General features: G+C 40.6%; 1 protein-coding gene across 1 annotated transcript in view; it reads left to right on the top strand.

Annotated features, from left to right (window-relative positions):
- Positions 1-20,464, top strand: part of schip1 (schwannomin interacting protein 1) — a gene marked incomplete at both ends in the record, with an annotated part of 239,189 nt that overhangs the window by 50,494 nt on the left and 168,231 nt on the right. The window contains 2 exons of the mRNA XM_080503600.1: positions 20,034-20,098; positions 20,305-20,376. Coding sequence (XP_080359726.1) covers positions 20,034-20,098; positions 20,305-20,376 — 137 coding nt within the window. The remainder of the gene's footprint in view (positions 1-20,033; positions 20,099-20,304; positions 20,377-20,464) is intronic.

Here is a 20,464-nt window from a genome sequence, read left to right as displayed (position 1 = left end):
GCGTGCATGCGCACTCTGCCACATGCCTGTTCCTGATCCTCACAGCCTGATATACCACGCACCACCTAAATGCTGCAGCATGTGTTGGCTGTAAATAATGTGCAAGCTATTACAAAAGGTTAGACAACTATGGCTGGTGAAGCACAGCGCTGACCGAGACACGTGGACGTAAACAAAGCCCATTTCGGGCTCGTGCATTCACAGAAGCAGGTATTCAGACAGATGCTCAGATGAATAAGCTGTTAAAACTCTGCCATGCTTTCAGCCGCCCAGAAGAGAGTGAATGGGATTTGATAACCACTGTGAGACAGGCTCCTACCAGTCAGCCTGCTGTGGAAAACCATGTGAACTGATTATTTCGATTACCGTATTTCTCCCCAGTAAAAATGAGCTTGTGTCTAAAAGATTCAAAACTTGGCTGAAAGGCTGTACATTTTAACTCTGTGTTTATTGGCTAACACTTAAACTCTGATTGATGACAAAAGGCTTTAATATACTTCACAGTAATTAGCTTATTGGTTGCTGTTTTCATTGTACATTTTTCCATCTTGATACGGCCCTCTGATTGTCTGGTTTCTGATAATTGTCTGACATTGATGTAAAAAGAAAACATGAAATGAAATATATAAGAAATGAAAAATGTGAAAAAAATATATAAGAAAAAAATAACTACCACCACTGCAACTTCTGTCAAGTCATATAATGCAATTCTGAGATGATGAATCACTCTGCCCCGTGACCATTTAATAGACATCTCAACCATCTCAATCCAGAAAGGTTAATTCATGATTCATTTTTCTTGGTCAGCCATTGAAAGACTCCTGACATATGGCCCCAATATTTGGTTCTTCGGCTGCAGGAGAACAGGAGGGACCTGCAGCTGGTGGTGAGGGTGACTGAACACATCACTCACAGACCTTATTCACCTTCGAGACCCTTCAGAGACACTGACCTACTACTAAAGAAGACCAGCGATATTTTCAAGGACCCCTGAAAGTCATCTTCTTCTCTCTAACAGGCAATTTTACCCACCCCTATAAACACGATGTGATGTGCAATTATCCCTGAAATCCCTTTAAATGGTTTTTTTATTCTTTTTGCGTAATTCAGTGTCCATTTTCAGCTGCAAGATGGACCCTCTGAAATTATTCCTATTGTTTCAGAAACAATGATAATACATTATTTTTGTTTCTGTTTAATTAGGTAGAGGGCGAGCCGTGAGTGCAATGTGAAAATTACACCCAGTGGACATCAGCTCAAACCAAATGTGGAGTAATTTTCAAGATAATTTTATGACAGTGCTGATTCACATTTACCCTGTGATGTGAGATGTAGGACTCAGAACCAATCTGCAGGTTATGTTGAATATAGTCATCAGCTAAAAACAGCAGAGAGGAAAAACATTGAAAGAGCAAGCAAATTAGTTATTTTTAGACATGTTCTGTTCTTCAGATCAAACAAACAAGATATGATATGTTATTGAATTTCGAGCATGAGGTAGATGTTTCTACTTTTAGACAAAGTCCCAGGAGATGTGTGTCCCGTGTTTCCTGCTATTTGTGTAACTCAGTTATGCGACTGCTGGCTGTCGCTTCATTTTTAATACCTGTTTGTTGTTGTGCTGACATGCCGAGTCACATTTGGAAGTTCTCCTGTGTAAAAATCCCCCAAATTCTCATTCGTTCTGGGTTTGTTTGACCTCTTTTTTGTGACGTTTGCTTGATTCCTCTAGTGGCCTGTCCAGGGTGTACCCTGCTTCATGTGGTCAGCTGCAACCTGAAAGTAGCCAAAACCCTCTGAAATGCAGGGTTTAGTCCTCAGTGTCCTGCCATGTCTCCATATCACTAGGCATGTCTTCACCTATGGTGTGTGTCTGCATGTGTGCGTGTGTGTTCACCTGCTTTTTATCCATCTATTTTGTCTTTGCACTGTTTTTAATTCTTGTGGAAGCACTTTGTGTTGCTTTAATGTATAAAAAGTGCTATAGAAATAAAGATTGATTGATTGATTGATTGAAAAACATAGTGTTGAAGCAATGTAGAAGATTGATGTACAGTATGTAACACAGTAGGAAAGGAAATAAGGAATATAATTCAATACATTCACAAAAAGTGAAACTACTTCCTGAAGTTTTGCTCTAATTTGATCGCTCACGTCTCATTGCAGCTTCTTCATGAATACAATTTTATATTCAGAACTAATTTGATGGGTTTTTTTTATCAGCTTGGGTTTTAGCAAGCGAAGCATGCCATTCTGCGGGATTTGATTTGACAGCAGTTGGTTCTCCTACTTTATTAGGAGTGTGTGACTGTGTGTTTTGGCTCACCAGATATGGCTTCAGCTCTCTTGTATCTCTGCATTACCTTTCTGTTCAGATACTTTTCTCTTTCAAAACTTCATGTCACAGCCTTGCTGTATTATTACCTGCATCTCTTTCACCTTCTTTCTCATACATATCTGCTTATCCCGCTCCTTCCCTCTCTCGCTCTCTGGGTAAGGGCCCAGTGGTAGAGGAAAAGGTGATTTATGGTTTATGGCTGTTAGCTCCAAATGGGATGTTTTATTCAGTGGTAGGGGGAAGTCACTGCCTTTTTTCGCCGTCTTTCCACAGGCTTGTATTAAGGCTTGTATTAAAGCACCTAACACAAGCATGACGGCACACAATTTAAAAGGATGATTTAAAGACCGCCACTGGCATTTCCTCTTACATTTAGGAACAGCAAGAGACAAGCAGAGTGAGATGGACGAGTTGAGAGGCAATGTATGCAACTGACGAGGAGTCAAAAACACACAAAGAGCAACTTCTGGAGGAACTGTGGAGTTAAGTGTTGTGTGTGATTGCGCTTCACGTCAAGGTCATCCCAGTGGGCTGTATTCTTCTCCCGGCTGTCAGCTCACATGCTGACAGCTACACTTAGCATTGTGAGCAGAAATGGAAATTTGTGGGACTGTCTGTTTCTTTCTCTCTGTTTTTATAACTTTAATTTGCATGACCATCTGAATGTGTTGGTTTAAGAGACTTAAAATGCAAACTTGGTGGTGTGCAAGGACTTGCCAACATTGTGGAATCCTGCTCACCTTGTGGGTACAAAAATGCAGCTTCTCACGCCAGTTAAATGTATTTTATAATTAAAACCATGTTTTAGGCCTTGATTTACAATCGGGTTATGGTTAAGTTTATGTTGAAGGTTAGAGCTGAGGCACGACGGTTACAAAAAAGACAGGGATCTCGAGAATCATTAGAATTATTCAGTTCCTCCTGGTCTGCATATTTTCTCGATGTCAATGGAACTGCCTCACAAAAATAAGGCTGCGTGCGTGCGTGCGTGCGTGCGTGCGTGCGTGCGTGCGTGCGTGCGTGCGTGCGTGCGTGCGTGCGTGCGTGTGTGCCTGCATGCGTGCGAACTGTCTGCCAGACGGTAGGAGTTCATGAACAATGCAGTGAGAATAACTTTGGATATTCATCAGCTATGTACTAGTGACAGTTACCCATGTACCTGTCACTCAGAGTGCCAGGTTGGTGTATACAAACACACACACACACACACACCCACATACATACACACGCACACACACACCCACATACATACACACGCACACACACACCCTTGATTCACCGGTGTTCACTGTGCGCTGCATCTGCGTTGTGAGATTTTGTAGATTAAAAAAAAAGTTTTTTATTCACACTTCACATTTACACAAACGTGTTGATTTTATATTAATGCGAGGATAGCACTAATTTATTTATTGCCTGTATCCCTGCGAGTCATCACGCAGGCAGGATAGACTCCAGCTTGTCTCCTCTGTGTGTTTATGACCTCCAGTTGATGCTCTCGTGGCAGAGCTCCCGAATTCTCTTCTTTAATTCCAGCGCAGCTTCTGGCAGAGAGACAGGTGCACTAAACATGACTTATCCTTCACCTGAGTTCCCTACGATTGGACACTAATTGAACTTCTGTGTAGGTCCATGTGTGTGTACTCCCATGAGTTTGTGTGTGCATGTCTCCGCAATTGAAAGGCATGCAGTTTGCCTGGCATATATCCCTGGAACTAATTTCAACTTTATTCTCCTTCTGTGATCTGGAGAGCAAAGACAAGTCGTGCAATAGCTCAGCGTGGAGCCGTAAACACGGCAGGTGAAATGGTGCTTGGAGAGCGCACAGCTCTTTCTGAGATCCTCAGGAATATTCAGATAGTTTTCATTTTCCACAAGATTGGCTCCGCCTGATGGCCACTGGGTATAGGAAGAGATTCAGAGACAGGAAAATAAAATTAGAGGGGCTGTGCGAGGCAGAGAATGTGTGTTTACCATTACCATCCCTCACTCCCTCACTGAGACAGTGAATAAGCACGGTTTACAAGAGGAATGACAATATGTACAGATTCTTTTGCCATCTTGCATGGGGAGATGTATCCTGTTCTTGCATAGCGTTCATCTTTTTTTTAGCCTGTTTGCTCATTACAGCATGATAATGTCGTTTTTTGGGGGGTTTCCAGTTGGGTAGAATTACTCTGTAAGAAAGATTACATTCCAGTCAGCCTTTAAGAAAACAGCCTTGGATTTCATGGTGAAATAATTCGGGAAATTGAGAAAATGTCACAAGGAAGATGAACAAAGTGCCTTATTATTTTTTTAGGAAAAGGAAGAGGATATGGAAAAATAATAATTAGAGGTAGGTAAGCACAGGTATAGGAGCTATGAGCTCATTCTCTGAACTCCAACTGACCTCTGTTGAAGAAAAACATTTTTAACCAACTTGTCCTTCAGTCTCTTAGTGTTTTTCCCTTATTGTCTGTTTGTCCTCGAGCACTATATCACGACCTGTGTACGTGCGGCATAAACCCTGTGTCTGGATGCGTATTTAAGTCCAGGTATGTGTCTACACATTCTTTCAATTGTGTTTATGACTTCTCCAGCTGTGTTACAGCTTTTCCCACAAGGATAAATCTAGTTATAGTGTAGCCATAGGGTCTGATAGCAGAGAGACAATCCTCCTATTAAAGCTACTAGCAGCCTACTATTCTTAGCTCAGGCAATCACACTGCTCTCATTATTACTCAATAGGGTGGAGGCATGCAACTCATCATCTCTCATCTTCTGTACAGCCACAGGCAATAAATGTACACACACACACACACACACACACACACACACACACACACACACACACACACACACACACACACACACACACACACACACACACACACACACACACACACACACACACACACACACACACACACACACACACACACACACACACTTACTTCTACCAGATACATGTTTGTATTGTTCCAGAAGTGAAATAAATGGAGGAGATGGGAGGAAATGATCGTCAGTATGTACTTAACCATCAGTATCAGAGCTTCAAAGCTTTGAGTTCTTGTACTGAAAACATTTTTCTTTGTACTTGACTAAAAAGCAATTCTTTAATTCTCTGCCGTTGGAGAGAAATATTTCAGGACATGTATGTTTTTTTAGGAATTTATGCTCCTGTTAGTTTCATATAATCTGAACTATATCATCAGAGAATATGCCAGAAAAGCCACATTCTAAAACTTTGAACATCAAGTTTTAAACATCATATCGCGTTTATCATTTCTTCTGAAATAAATTAATGTAAGGTTTGACATTTTTTAAAACATTGAAATGGAGAAAGTTGATACTAATTATTTTATTAATTCTGTTCATAAAAGTCAAATTGGGCTTGAACTATTTCATGATTTTAAATGGTTAATCTGTAATCATTGCCAGTATAATTATGAATCTCTGTCACGTAAATAGTTTTGTTGCTATTTATATGACCTTTCCTTATCCTGACATTCTGTTTTTGCCTTTTTCATCAATTGCACCGTTAATTACTTCACCATCAGAAAATGCTATTAATAATATTTTACCTTAATACTTTGTTGCACTAATTTTCTTTGGAACATCAGCAAAGTGGCACATGCTATACATAGATACATTGGCATAAAACAACATTTTGCATAAAGCAACTTTTTGTCCAACTTCAGTGAGAAGCTGTCTAAATGAAAAGTTCTGATAGCAACACTTTTCAGGTTAAAATTAATAATAAAAAAAAAAAAACCTGAGGATCTTTGGATCTATCCGAGTACTTGAGAGAAACTGAATCAGACAGCGAGAGATAATGAGAAAGTGAGCCGTGAGGAACGAAAGGCTGAGCTCCCCTCCTCTCCCTGCTCCCACTGTCATGAGGGTGTGTTTGTGGGTGTGTTGGACAGGCGGAATTGCTTGTTTATGGGCAGATTAATTGCTTTTATGGCCTTGTTTCTCTCTGTGAACGGTGCTGGGTGGTTTAATGAACATGCACGCTGCCTCGCCAACCTGCTATGCCGTTCCTGCTGCTGCTTTTCAGAGCATAGCCAAGCTGTAGCTAGAGCCCACCACAGCTAACTGCCTCACGCTCACTCCATAGCGCTACACAGGTGACTGGTTCGGGTGTGTGTGTGTGTGTGTGTGTGTGTGTGTGTGTGTGTGTGTGTGTGTGTGTGTGTGTGTGTGTGTGTGTGTGTGTGTGTGTGTGTGTGTGTGTGTGTGTGTGTGTGTGTGTGTGTGTGTGTGTGTGTGTGTGTGCGTGCGTGTGTGTGTGTGTGTGCGTGCGTGCGCGCGCGCGTGCATGTGCATGCATCAAACATGCCTCAGCACAGGTGGGTGTTTCCACCTGATGCCCATAGGGCCGGGGGCCACAAGCAGTGAACTGGACCGTGACTTTAATCATTTCCTGCTGAGTTAAAAAAAGGAAAGCCAGGTTTTGTGTGGCATTAAGGTACACTCATGGACACAGACTAAAAAACACTTTGATAGAAGAGATGCAGCGATAGCTCGGAGTAAAGTCGAGAAGAACCATTTACTGGATACTCCGATGCTATAAAGACTAGGTATGCGTGTTTCACATCACTGCTTCACATGGATCAATTAAAAAAAAAATCCAGTTATAACTTCCCTTTCAGTTATACGCCATTCCCTCTTTAATTCATCACCTCTAACTACACAAATTTTTTTTTCAACCAACCATTCTATCCTATTGTATTCTTCCCTATTATTTTCTTCCTCTCTTTCCTCCTTGTCTCTCTTGCTTGCTCTCATTAATCAAGTCTGCAGGGTTTCTCTTTCTTCTGCCTTTCTACTTCATTAACCCTGAAACAGCAATGGGCCATCGCTAATGGACAGTCTCAGCCCAAGCTCACAACTCAAGCCTGGCTATAATTGTTTGGTGTGCGCGCTTCAGACAGCAAGCCTTTGGAAGAACCGTATGTCACCCTGTGCTCAAACAGGTTCGTCATAAACACTGTGAAGAAGACAGGGTTTACTTGTCCATTTAATTGGTCATTTGTGTGCGGCCTTGGTACTGAAAGAGTGAAAATGGGCCTTGAGTACAGAAGCAATGATCAAATGACGTTGCCCTTCATCTTTCTAACTGCATCTTAACAGCCTCAATACACACATTTTTTTCATATGTAAACTTTGCATAATAGTCATGGCAGATACAGCCTGCGAATGGAAATGTAAAAACTGTTGAGTGGCTGTGGGTCAGTGCATTTTAGACATTAAACAAAAGTCAAAGCAATTTGGATGTAATTTTTCTGCTATATCTTATAATATATCTTATATCTATAAGGCATGAAAACAAATCAGCCTCCTTTTTTTTGTCTTTAAAAATATATTTTATGTTTTTGCTCCCTTTTAATGCAACAATAAATTGCCAGATGACTCATTGAGAGTTAAAATCCACCCAAGAGAGATCCTGTAGGTGTAGGTCAATGCACTAATAAAGTTTAACCAAACTTGCTCAAATGCCAGAATAAACTTCAGAATTGGATCATATCACCTAAACTAAAAAGTCTCCAGGGAAGAGCTCATATTCCTTACTCTGCATGTATTTTACTACTCTTTCTACAACTGCCTTTACAATCTTATTAACCAACAATGCCGATCCCTCAATTTGACCGTAATGCCCAATAAAAGAGACTTTATGGATGCATACATTTACCTTCAGCTTTTTGCATACATATTGCTCTGCACCCAGCAGTGCAGTCGTTAGCGCAGCACAGCGCAGCGCTGCCCTGCTCAGCTGCCGTGGAGGACAGGTATTATTGAGCATCGCTGTAAAAGAGAGGCTTCTTTACTGTGTGTTTGTTCTGGCATGTTAACAGCTGGCTTTACAACTTTGGTTATGGCCCATCGTGAGAGCAGGGACCACTAACTACACAGGTAATAAATAATTTTCTGGTGGGGGAAAAAAAAAAAAACATAGGAAGTGATTTAACTAATTTTCTCAAACTGTTCAAACACAATCCTTCCACTTTACATCAATCTCTCATCAATTTAAATGTCTGATGATGAGAATGTTTGTTGAGAAAAAGTAATAATTCTTCATTAAAAAAACGATAGAAATTTGAAACAAGTCATAAGAAAAGGGCAAATAGAAAGGTGGTGAATTATTTGTTTTTTTTAATAGAATAATGTTTCAGCTACATATATTTCAGGGTCTACCATGCCCTCACCCCTCGTCAGATGGAGGTGGCTCCAGAACGATGTGACCCTGAATTAGGTAAAGAGGTATCAACTCACTTTGTGAGAAGATGTGACATCATATTGTCATTTTCTAGTAACTTCACCTTGTGGCTTTATATCCTTTAGTTGGAAAGCCTTGCTGTTCCATCCTCATAGACAGTCACCGCATTTGTGATGTGACTCTGTTTTTACGAATAAATAGGTTAATATATTGGTCATGGACATTCCTCTTGTGTTATAAAGTAGTAAAGCTGAATTTGCTGACTTGGTACTAAGGCTACAGACACGTACTGATGGGGCAGAATCAGGCTTTCATATTCAGTGCCAGTCAAATAAGGCACAGATGTTGAATCTAGGGCTTCCTTAACCAGAGACGGTAAATTATAATTGCCTTTGTGTTTGTGCATGTTCCTGCATTAGCCTGAATGGACATGTTTAGCTTTCCTATCTCAGCCTTTTTACAGCCGCCATTGCGGGCTGGCTCCTCTCCATTAAGTTCACTTTCTCCCTGATACATTAGGTACAGCTGCTCACTACCTTTCACCTCTCCGGTCCAATAGCAGTGCTATCACCATCACCTCCTAATATATTACTATTTGCATTATGCAGCAATGATGGGTCACTGTGCCTTTTCTTGTGTGACTGTCTTTAGGATTTTACCCTGCTTCATTTCCCGTCTCTCTTGCACTGCCTCTCCTCACTGCCTCTGACGTCGTCAGACATTAGTCTCCCTCTCCGAGCGGAGAGCCGAGCTCCATGTGGGTCTGTGTACGCGTATGAGGGAGTTCAATAGAAAGTGGTGCCAGCCGGCTCTGATTGCAGGGTCACCCGGGGATGACGTTGCTTGTGTCTGGACACGGTGTACTCTCTGCACAGCCCCACACACACACACACACGCACACGCACACGCACACACACACACACTTTTAGGCAGTCCACAGCATCCGGTCAGAACGGTTAAAGATAACTGCACCTGTTCTCATTCTTTGTTTTCATTGCCATACACAAATAAGAGTGTACTGATATATTCTGTGTTCCCCCCGACAGATGACAGAGATGGGGATGTGAGTGTGATGGTAGAGATGGTGCCGGCTGGCTGGCTGGCTTGGCCAGGGGACTCCAGGGGGGTTTGACTGATTAGACCCTGCCTCCAAGCCCTCTGGATGGCCTTTCTGTGTGCGTGTGTGCGTGTGCGTGTGTGTGTGTGTGTGTGCATGTGCGTGTGTGATCAGGGTGAGGTCCATGTAGCGTGGCAGATGGTATGATGGTGTTTAAACCATTTAGACCAGCAACAGTGAAAGGCCAGGTCATGACAGGTTTTTGGCTTAGTGGTGAATAGAAAAAGTCTTATTCTCAAGGTTACAGCATCATTAGGATGGGGGGATCGGCCCATTGTGGAAGTAAGCACAAGGTGATGTATAAAGGGAGGGTACTGTTTATGGGTCTCTGTTGTTGATAGACTGGAATTCATGCTGCTGGGAAAACATTTTATTAATTACACTGTATATGCAAAATAAAAACCTGTTTATTTTTTTTTATTATGAAATATCTTGTACTTGTTTATATGTTGGCTCCAGCTGTCAGAACCGTTCCATTTATGGTATTTGCACCAGTTTATTTACAATAAATTCAGTTCTTAAAATGGGTGTTTTATTGAAATAATCATTATGATTACTCTTCAGATATTTATTTCTTTTATCATGATTTCTTTTCAATAATTAAAGAGAAAAGAAATCTTGCTGGATAAAAGCATCTGGATTTTTCGCTCAGATGTTGATATTTCTATTTTGTCTTGTATTTATATTAATTTTATTGAATTAATTCAATAGATTTGTAAAAATATATGAATATCTTATACAATGGGATCACTAATTTAAGACTGAACTACCTAAACACAGTTAAGATCGGTAGTTAGTGCCCCGGGGAGACATTATGTATGAAACTCATACTAGTTAATTCCAATGAAATTCTGTAACTATACACTATAATTGCACCCTTTCTAATATTACATATTTACAAACATAATTACTTATTCTTGTCTATGTATTAGTGTTGCCATTTGTTGATCCTTTCATAATTTGACTGTATTGTGTAACTTTGTATGCTGTTGTATGTATGAGCTGTAATTATCTCGGCAGGTTTGCATGTGTGCGTTTGTGCTTATGCATTTCATATGAACGTTGGTGCATTAATGTTGTGCAGACCGTGCACATCAGTTCATCAGGAAGACAAACACAGCCAGACAGGTTTTTTTTTTTTTTTTTCTTGTTTGTTTGTTTTCTTTTACAGTGCTGGACAACAATAAAGTGACGGCCAGGAATCTGTTAGCAGCACTTCACATCAGGAAGCTCATCAAGTATTAAAGAGGAAAACCAACTTAGACCGTGTGTGTGTGTGTGTGTGTGTGTGTGTGTGTGTGTGTGTGTGTGTGTGTGTGTGTGTGTGTGTGTGTGTGTGTGTGTGTGTGTGTGTGTGTGTGTGTGTGTGTGTGTGTGTGTGTGTGTGTGTGTGTGTGTGTGTATGAAATACAAAACACACCAGAGGAGACGAGTGGAGATGGAGACGACTCAGGGCACGGGGAAATCAGGAGAATATACTGATGTTTCTCTGATGTTGCATGAGAAAAGGGTGAAGAGGGATCTCAGAAAATCAACAATAAAACAAAAAACAGAAATGGATTGTGACTTAATCTCCATTTTTATAAGCTCTTTTAGATAGGTGTGTGTGTGCATGTGTGTTTGCGTTGGTCTCTCCTCTTTGTCTGTCACTCTGTCTCCTGAACTGAGTTAAGAGGGCATTTAAAGGAGCCATGGAGCTATTTGAATCATGCGTGTGAGTGTTAGTATGTGTGTGCGGATAAGTCGGAGCTGGAAGGGACAGATTTACACCTCATGTACCGGAGAGATGAAGGCCACTTCCCAGGAAGGCCATTTTTCTCTCATGTGTGTTTCTCTCCCTGACTGGCAGAGGTCCAGTTTAATTTTTACAGAGCCCACAGGCCTCTTTCTTTCACCTCCATGCGCCTTCTTTCTGCTGCCAGTGAAGAACCTGCTTTCTTATTCTCCTCTTTCTCCTTTCACTCCCATTTGGCCACACCACCCCTCAGAAGATCAGTCATTCAGGTCCCGTCTCCTCTGTAGTTTTGTGCCTCTCCTATAGTCCTTTGCTTTAGCCTTTAACCTTTTTTTTGACAGGCCAGAGGAGTCTCTTTTTTTTTTGGGTGATACTGAGCAAATACTCCACCTAGCCAAAAGTCCAACCTGTCTCACACAATAATCAGTATTGTTCCAGCTACATTTATTTCCGTGCTGGCACTTCCAATTTAGGTTTTTTTTTTTTTTTTTTTCCATGTGAGATTTGACCACAGGGAAACCCTTTACCATCATTAAAGGCTGGAAGTCTAAAGCCCTGAAAAAGTGTATAATGTGCCAGTAGGCCAATGCCTCAAGCCTAAGAGCTTGTAGTTCCCTGGGTCAGTTGTATGTAGCGCGGTAATGCAGTTTTTTCTGCAGTTTCTATTTGATCATTGTTGCCCTCTATAAGGTAGTTGTTAGTTTGCTCTTTTTTGAAAAACAGAATATAAGGCCCCATTTACGTGACAATGTTTCAAGTGAAAACACATTATATCTTGTGTCAGAAAGGTTTCATGTTTGCATAACAGCATTTTGGAAATATAATACTGTATTGTGAAAAGAAGTGACAATTAAACTGCTTCGATAACCCCAGCATATAGACAGCACTTGTGAATATAAGCTTGTGTTTATTCAGTGCTGCAAATGCATCTTTGGCACTGTGAAGGAAACCTAACTTAATGTTGTAGCTGGAAGCAGAACAGAGAGAGAGATAGAGAGAGACAGCAACTCTAAAACTCTTTTCATTTACCAAAAAGGTACAAACTTAAACTATTAATCAGCTACTAGTGTGTTACTCCGTAGGTGTGTACACACCACTGAGTCTTGCTACACATCAGCTACAGTTATCTCGAACTTCAATTTGTTTACTCAACATCTGTTGTGGTGTTCATGACCACATTTGAAGATCAGCAGTCCAAACATAGCAACAGTTCATAAAAAAGAAAGTACATAACTGTTTTAAGCGTTCTTTTTCTCTCATAGAGTTGTAGGAGATGCTGAGTTGTTTTTTAAGGGAGAAAAATAGCACACTCACAATCACTACAGTGCCCTTTTCCCCTTCTACGGTCTTTTGTCCCTTTGAATTCAGGTCAGGTTAAGTCATCTTTTATTGAGCTGTTAGAGAAAATGTGATGTGCGGCCAGGTTTTAAAACATCGCATTAATAGGGCAGTAAGGTAGTAGGGATACCACACACAGTATAGCAATAAACATAAAAATAGAATAAAGTATCGGGCAAATGAAAAAAAAAAAAAAGTCTATTAAAAATATAAAAGGGCAGTAAGAAGTATGAAATACAAATGGTCATATCAGCAGTGCAGCAGCACACAGTGCAAATCAGAGTCTCAATAGCAATAAAAACATTGGTTTTGTCTTCAGAACAAGCTATATGTGATGTTGTGAAACCAATGTCCATAACTCTATGTAAAACAGGGTTTCTCAAACACATTGTATAATATGAATACTGTAAACTATTATGAATGCAGTGTGCATTTGTTTTTGTTTTTTGGTGGATTTATTCAAAATCACTCACTGAAGTTATTAAACTCAATGAGGCAATAAAGTAACTTAAGATACACATTTGCCCCCTTATGGCTTTTGTTGCTGCATTTAACCTCCTAGGACCCGGACTCTTAAATGGCATTCAATTTTAATTTCTCTTTGCTATTTGGGCTTATTGGGACCTGATGAGTGTTACAACAGAGAATTATCTTATTACATGATGTAGTTTCTGAGAAAAATGATGTCCACATATGTGGACATTCGTTTTATATTACAATAAAACACAATAAAGTCACAATTGAGTAATGATGTACAAAACTCTATATTTGGTACCTGAACATGGCAACATTGTTTCCTGAGTGCAAAACCAAAGTAGGAAACTATTGTCCATTTTTCTAAGTGCAAAAACAAAAATATAAACAATGATTGTGTGCTTTTTCTCAGCGCAAAATCCCCAAAATAAATAACTTCTCATTTTTGCTCAGTGCAAAAATAAAATGACAATGAAAACAAAAGTCAGAGTTGTCATTGTCATGCTGACCCTAGAAGGTTATGGCCACTTCCATCTGAAATTTTAAGAACTGCATGACGTTCTTCTTTGAAGTACCAAATACACTGAGGTCTTCATGGTACAGTAACCAGCTGCTGGCTAAAGCCAGATCAGTAAAGAGCATTGGCCTATCCACAGTGTCCATTTCTTTGTATGGCCATTCATGCTATCGTCACTCATCATTCTATCGACAAGGTCAACTCCACCCATCTTGGAGTTGTATTCATGTATAATACTTGGTCACGAGATGGTTACATATCTTTTCAGTTTCTTGTCCCATCATTGGCAGATATTGTCACCATGGACAAGCTCCTGTGAATGGAATCATCTGCTCATCAATAGAAACACATTCTGGGGGAGCCTGGGACCTGCAACCTTTCAGAATGCGGTTCAGAAAAGGCCTCACTTTCCAGAATTTATCACACCCTTTCAGAACGTCTGGAACATCATCATCAGTGACCACATTTAGTGATTTCCTCAGTCTGAAAAATCTGTCATGTGTGAACTTTTCTGTGATGGCAGGAATTCTCAAAGTGCTGGACCAATACATCCTGACTGCAGGATACTGGACACAAGACATCAAAATAGAAGCACCAAAAAAAATTAGAGATTTCATTAGTTGACGTGTTGATTGAGTCTCAACTTCTGGCCAGTGATACAGCATTGGAGCAATCAGCAATCGTTTTTCAAATCTTTATCAATGTACTGCTCCATGTGGTCCAGTGGGGTCCAGCCTTCTCTATCATCCACAGTGTCCTCTTCATGCTCAAACTGAGCTTGATTTGGTGTTAGCGGAGAAGCCCCCCATCACAGCCCACGTCCTTTCTTGGACTGTGCTTGATGGCTTGGTCCTGGCATTGTCTCTTCTGAGACATTGCTTGAGACATCATGCTCATCCTGCTGTGCCCAAGAGCGACGCCTGGGAGTGCCTGATTTGTCATTGTCGCGGTCCAAACGATATCCTTGATATTCCGAACGGAGACGTTTACATCCTCTGATAGGATGAGGATTGGGGTCCTCACACCCACAACTGTCCTCCTCACTGCTGCCTGGCTCCTGTCATGGGGGCTGATAATCAGCATCCTCCACGGAATCATCGATGTCTAACAAATCTTCCACTTCTGACTTCACTCCACCAATTAACCCCAGCAACTCCAGTAGTTGTGATGAAGAATAGAACTCTCAAAAAAATAAATCATGACAGAAATCTAATAAAAATCTATGTAAATGTATTAATAAAACATACCATATCTGCTTGTACTGTAGTAAACTATTTATTTCTACCAAAATCATCCCAAAATACAATTTAAAAACTCAATCCCTTTGTCCACTTTGTGGACATGTTCAACAAAACTATCAGAACTAAGTCCTCCTGTCCACATACGTGTACATCAAGTTTAACAGCATGGTGAGTTGTTATAGTTGCAAACTTTTGTCTAATTTCACTTCAGAAGCGAACATTGAACACTTATAAATACATCTGAACAAGAATCAGCCATGAAATTTCTTTAAATTTTTTACCCGGTCAACTTTTGCATCGGGAGTGGCCGGCTGAATTTCAAGGTGTGTTGTCAACCATCTTGAATCTAACCTGTAATGTGTTATACTCTTATTCCACCACCAAGTGGCAGAGTGATGTCCACAGAAGTGGACACCAGGACTTTGTAGCACAAAATTTAGTATTGTGGTCTAGACAACTGAAAATGTGCTGTCCACATATGTGGACGCCAGGTCCTAGGAGGTTAAGCTACAATGTTGCATTTCATACATATTGTTGTTTTTTGTACGGATCATTAATATATGAATAAATGACAAATCCTTCACTTTCACAATGGTAACAACTAAAACGCAGAAAGTTGTGTTTATTCAGAGACTGAGAATTGATAAAATATATATTTTATTGTATCAGTGGTTGCAATTAATCTCATAAAGCTTAAAAACATGACTTAAACAACCCCTCCTCAGCCAGAACTTTATACACAATCATTAAAACATCTATCTTCTGTATATCTCATCCATTATGTTTTTGCTCGATGCATCCTGTGACGACAGCCTGGAAGAAAGGAGTTAGATGTCACCATATTTAAGTGAGAACTGACTCAGTAAGTGACTTGTAAGCTGCTTGTATGGTTCTGAGGTTGTTGAATCTCAATTTCCACAGCAGAAAGAGCTGCTGTAATGCCTTTTTGTATACTTGCGTCGTGTGCTTTATTCTCTCCACCTCAATGCCCAGGCAGCACAGTGGTCAGTATGAGATGGCAGTAATAATAAATGGGTTTGGCCTTTATACAGACCTGCTTGTTGTTAAAATTCCTCAACTGGGCTGAACTCAATCCACCTGTCCTGCAACCTGCTGAGCCAATGTGTTTGTTTGACCCACTCAATATAGATAAAGGAGGCGGCACACAGTGGTGTAGTGGGCTGTACTCTTGCCTCACAGAGGATATCCCGAGTTTGGGTCCAGGTTTTGACATCTTTCTATGTGGAGTATGCCTGTTCTCCCTCTGCGTGGCTCAAAGCACATTTTTGAGACTGACTGTTACATTAAATTGCCCGTAAGTGTGAATGTGAGTACCTTTCTCTCAGTGATGGACTGATGATCTGTCCAGACTGTACTCTGCTTTCACCCATAGTCAATATCTGATCTATATTTGTATCAAGTCATTGATTTCTATGCAATGTAGATCTAGATGAAGATATAGATAAATCTCCCACACACCTTCAGGTTTACAGTGCCCTGTTGTGTCTATCCTTGATCTCATTGCCATTACATTTGTCATAATGTGATCCAATCATTATGTTCACCTTTGTTGTGTCTCTAAATCTTATTTTCATTTATTTTCTACAAACTGCAGCTCAAGAAAAGATTGATGAAAGATGAAAGAGGTGGGGAAAGGGAGACAGGAGAGCGAGGAGGATAATGAAAAGGGGTCTCGTAACCTGTATTTGGTTGTCTTCAGCTCAATTTCCTCTGTTGTGTTATGTCCTGTGGGTTCAAGGTCTCTTCTCCATCAGCTCCTCTCTCTCTTACTCCCCTTTCCTGATTCCTCCTCTCCCTGCTCTCTGCCTGACTCTACCATAAATCCAACACACACACACACACACACACACACACACACACACACACACACACACACACACACACACACACACACACACACACACACACACACACACACACACACACACACACACACACACACACACACACACACACACACACACTAATCAATACACGCCTGCTTGGCACTGCCAAAGCCCAAAATGACTATAGATTTTCTGTCGACTCTGCCACTAAATTATGCAAACCTCTGGTTTATGTTCCGGTACTTTTTTGGCATTCCCACTCCAGAAGGGGGACGGGGCTTTCCTCAGACGCAGAGATGGAAAGATACAAGTCTAGATAGTAGAAAGAGACACTTTTGAACTGGATGAATAGGTCAGTATTGACAACACAGTTCGCTTTTGGTTGGGTACACAATAATTGCAAAATGTATACTGCCACATCAATAGCACATATTACGACCATTGTAAATGACCTGCTGAGGTCAGGATTTTGTTTAAGTGGTTAATAATGTATTCTGGATATTGGACTATGCACACACACACACACACACACACACACACACACACACACACACACACACACACACACACACACACACACACACACACACACACACACACACACACACACACACACACACACACACACGTCCTTGCAGATTTACTCTAAACCAGCATGAACTATCACATCAGCTTTTATTTTACATGCTGAATATACATTTGTGTCTCCGCTTTGCATGTTTTAGTGTTCAACTTATGCAGCCCAATGTTTGTCTTTACTTTATTGAACATCCATCTTCTATAGCACGCCATCCAATTCAGGAATGCAGTTGCCAGTGGGCAAGCTCAGGATTCATCCTGGACAGATCGCCAGTCCATCACAGGGAAAACCCCACAAAAAGAGCTACCCCGCTATCGACACCATCTTCTACACAATTATCTTAGTTATTGTAAAAAGAGCCACTGCATGATTGTCCTCATGCTTTTATTAAGATAACATAAATGGCTTTTTGTTTCTCTTAATCACATTATTTTAGATATTATTTATAATCATGGTAAATTGATAGCTTCCTGGTTAATTTGGACACATTTACATTAATGTATATCATACTGCAATGTCCCTAAATTGATTTAAAAAAAATTATCCCCAACACTAATCTTAACCTCAGAAAAAATGGCTTCTAAACATGTAAAGATTTTCCTTGAGGAAGCCTCACTTGATGTGTCCATTAAACTCATAAATACATTTAAACATGCAGGGACACGAACACAGGTGCAAAGCTGATGAAAAAAGAGAAAATAAGATCAAATAAAATTCCAATACCTGTGTCCTTGTGTCTGCTTGTGTGATTTTAGTATTCAGATTGTGGGTGCTCTTTTTTTTTCCGACAAGAAAAGGCCATCCCTTTCACTACCTTACTCTTACTGCACTTCACATACCTAAAGTTATTTTGGATCCTTTTAAGTTAGATTTTCTTTCGTTTCACTCACTTTTGATCTTTTCTCTGCCTGCTTTTAAAAAAAAAGAATCCCAATGACACTTCTTTTTTTTAAAGTTTGTTCAAAGGTGTTGAGTGTCGTCGTGATTCTGATGCACTGCATAAGAAATGTGCTGCTGTCTGTCCAGAAAAGCACTTTTTGGAAAAACCCAATGCCACAGCAACACCGTGGAAGTTTGAGAGTCCACGGTTGAGCCACAGCTTCATTCAACAATCGTCTTTTGATCAGGGAGAAACAACCAGGGAAAGACAAGTGGACAGAAAGAGAGAGAAAAGCTCCTTGAAGCAATCATTGATCACTAGTCAAAGTTCTCGATTCTGTCTAATGAGCTGCTTGTTCCTTCTGGGAGGCAGAGTAATGAGAAAAACAACACCGCCTGCCGCACTGAAAGTAGGAAGACCGCCACACTGGATATATTTATGGAGTTGATATGTTTGTGTTGAATGCATGAAGATGCTGTTTCATCAAGCATGTACATGTCATGTCCACACTGGGCTACACATCAAAAGGACACTTTCATAGTCATCCTGTTGTGTACTCCATAGTTGGCGATGTAATGAATGCCAACCCTATATTGGACAAGTTGCCATATTTAGTAATGTATGATTTGTATGTTTCCTTCTAAACTAATGAAAATCAAAAAAGAAAAAAAAATGTAAGTAAAGAATACAATAAAATACAATAGAGGGAGACAAAGTGATGGTTGAGGAGTGGCTTTCCTTGTTTGTGTCTGTTTTTCTTAAACATAAACATTATAGTGTTTGCCCTATTTGCTTTGCTATAACATCGTCTCTTCTCTCTTCCTGCGACTGAATGACACATTTAGCACTTGGCGTACATTTGTCTTACTGTGGTATTACTTTTACTTTTGAGGATTTCTTTTCAGAAGATCTGCTTTCTAAAGGATGTAATAAAGCCTTTCATTCACAGACAGTCAAATACTAGTGAGGAATTTTGCTGGTTTGATTCTTGACACACACACACACACACACACACACACACACACACACACACACACACACACACACACACACACACACACACACACACACACACACACACACACACACACACACACACACACACACAGAGCGATGAAGCTGGAAGAAGCTCAGTGCCCTGATGTGACCCTCTTGGCTCATCAGGAAGAACTGTTCCACTTAAACTTTGTTGCTCCCTTGTAATTGAATTAGTCTGCTCAATTATGTAGAGGCAGGCCTGTCCTCATTACACAGCACTATTAAAACACAAGAACTCAGCCAAGGGGGTGTTGGGTGAGAGCAACTGCCGAGGAGTGGAGAACCGAGCTGAATGTCATTTGAGAGGAAGTCTAAAGTTCCACCGCTCTAATCTCCTCATCACATCTGTACAGCTGTGGTTAAGATACATGAATGGCATCCTTGTGTACTGCCTCTGCTGTGCCTCCAGGCTGGGAGTTTGAAAAATTGCGAAGGCAGCAAATTCTGCCAAGTTTTTCTGAAGCTGCCTTCAATAATTTTACATGAAAACATCAAACACAGCCAAAATGCTGCCAAACCTACAGGGGTCCCTGAGCTCAGCACAATGATCACACATCTGCTGCGCATTCAGTCATATTTGCACGCACACGTACACAATCTGCAAAGGAACCCTTCTCTAATCTTCTGTATCTTTATTTAAGACACAAACACTCATCTGGGATGTTGACCGCTGTCTTACTCACTGGAAGCTTGACTCAGTTTGTCCCCCATTTGTCTCTCGCACAGGATCAGCTGAAGAGCCTCCAGAGCAACTACGAGCATGTTAATGATGAAGGTTTTCAGCTTCAGAGGTGAGTCTGTTCACACATAAACACAATAATAAACACAGTCACAGAGGTGCATGCGCTTGTGGCTTTGCAAATACCAATTTCTCAGCAGATGGGAACAAGGCATCACTGTTTAATTACTGATAACCCAGCTTCGACCTGCTTGGATGTGTGAATGTGTGTGTCCTCTGAATGTCCTCTCCTCTTTGTTCCACTTCTTTCCTGTTCAGTAACCATCTGACTATGGACCTAGACAACAACATCAATATAAACCTGCCCCCCGTTGATACCAAGGTGTTGATGTAGGTATATTCTCTGTCTATGAATCTGTATTTTGAATCCTGGGTTGAAAGAACAACCTACAAGAAAAAAATAAATTCCTCCCCCAAT

Source organism: Blennius ocellaris (genome assembly GCF_963422515.1).
Source record: "Blennius ocellaris genome assembly, chromosome: 2".
Lineage (NCBI taxonomy): Eukaryota > Metazoa > Chordata > Actinopteri > Blenniiformes > Blenniidae > Blennius > Blennius ocellaris.
Note: the sequence above shows the minus strand (reverse complement) of the source record. Positions and strands in the feature narration are given on the sequence as shown.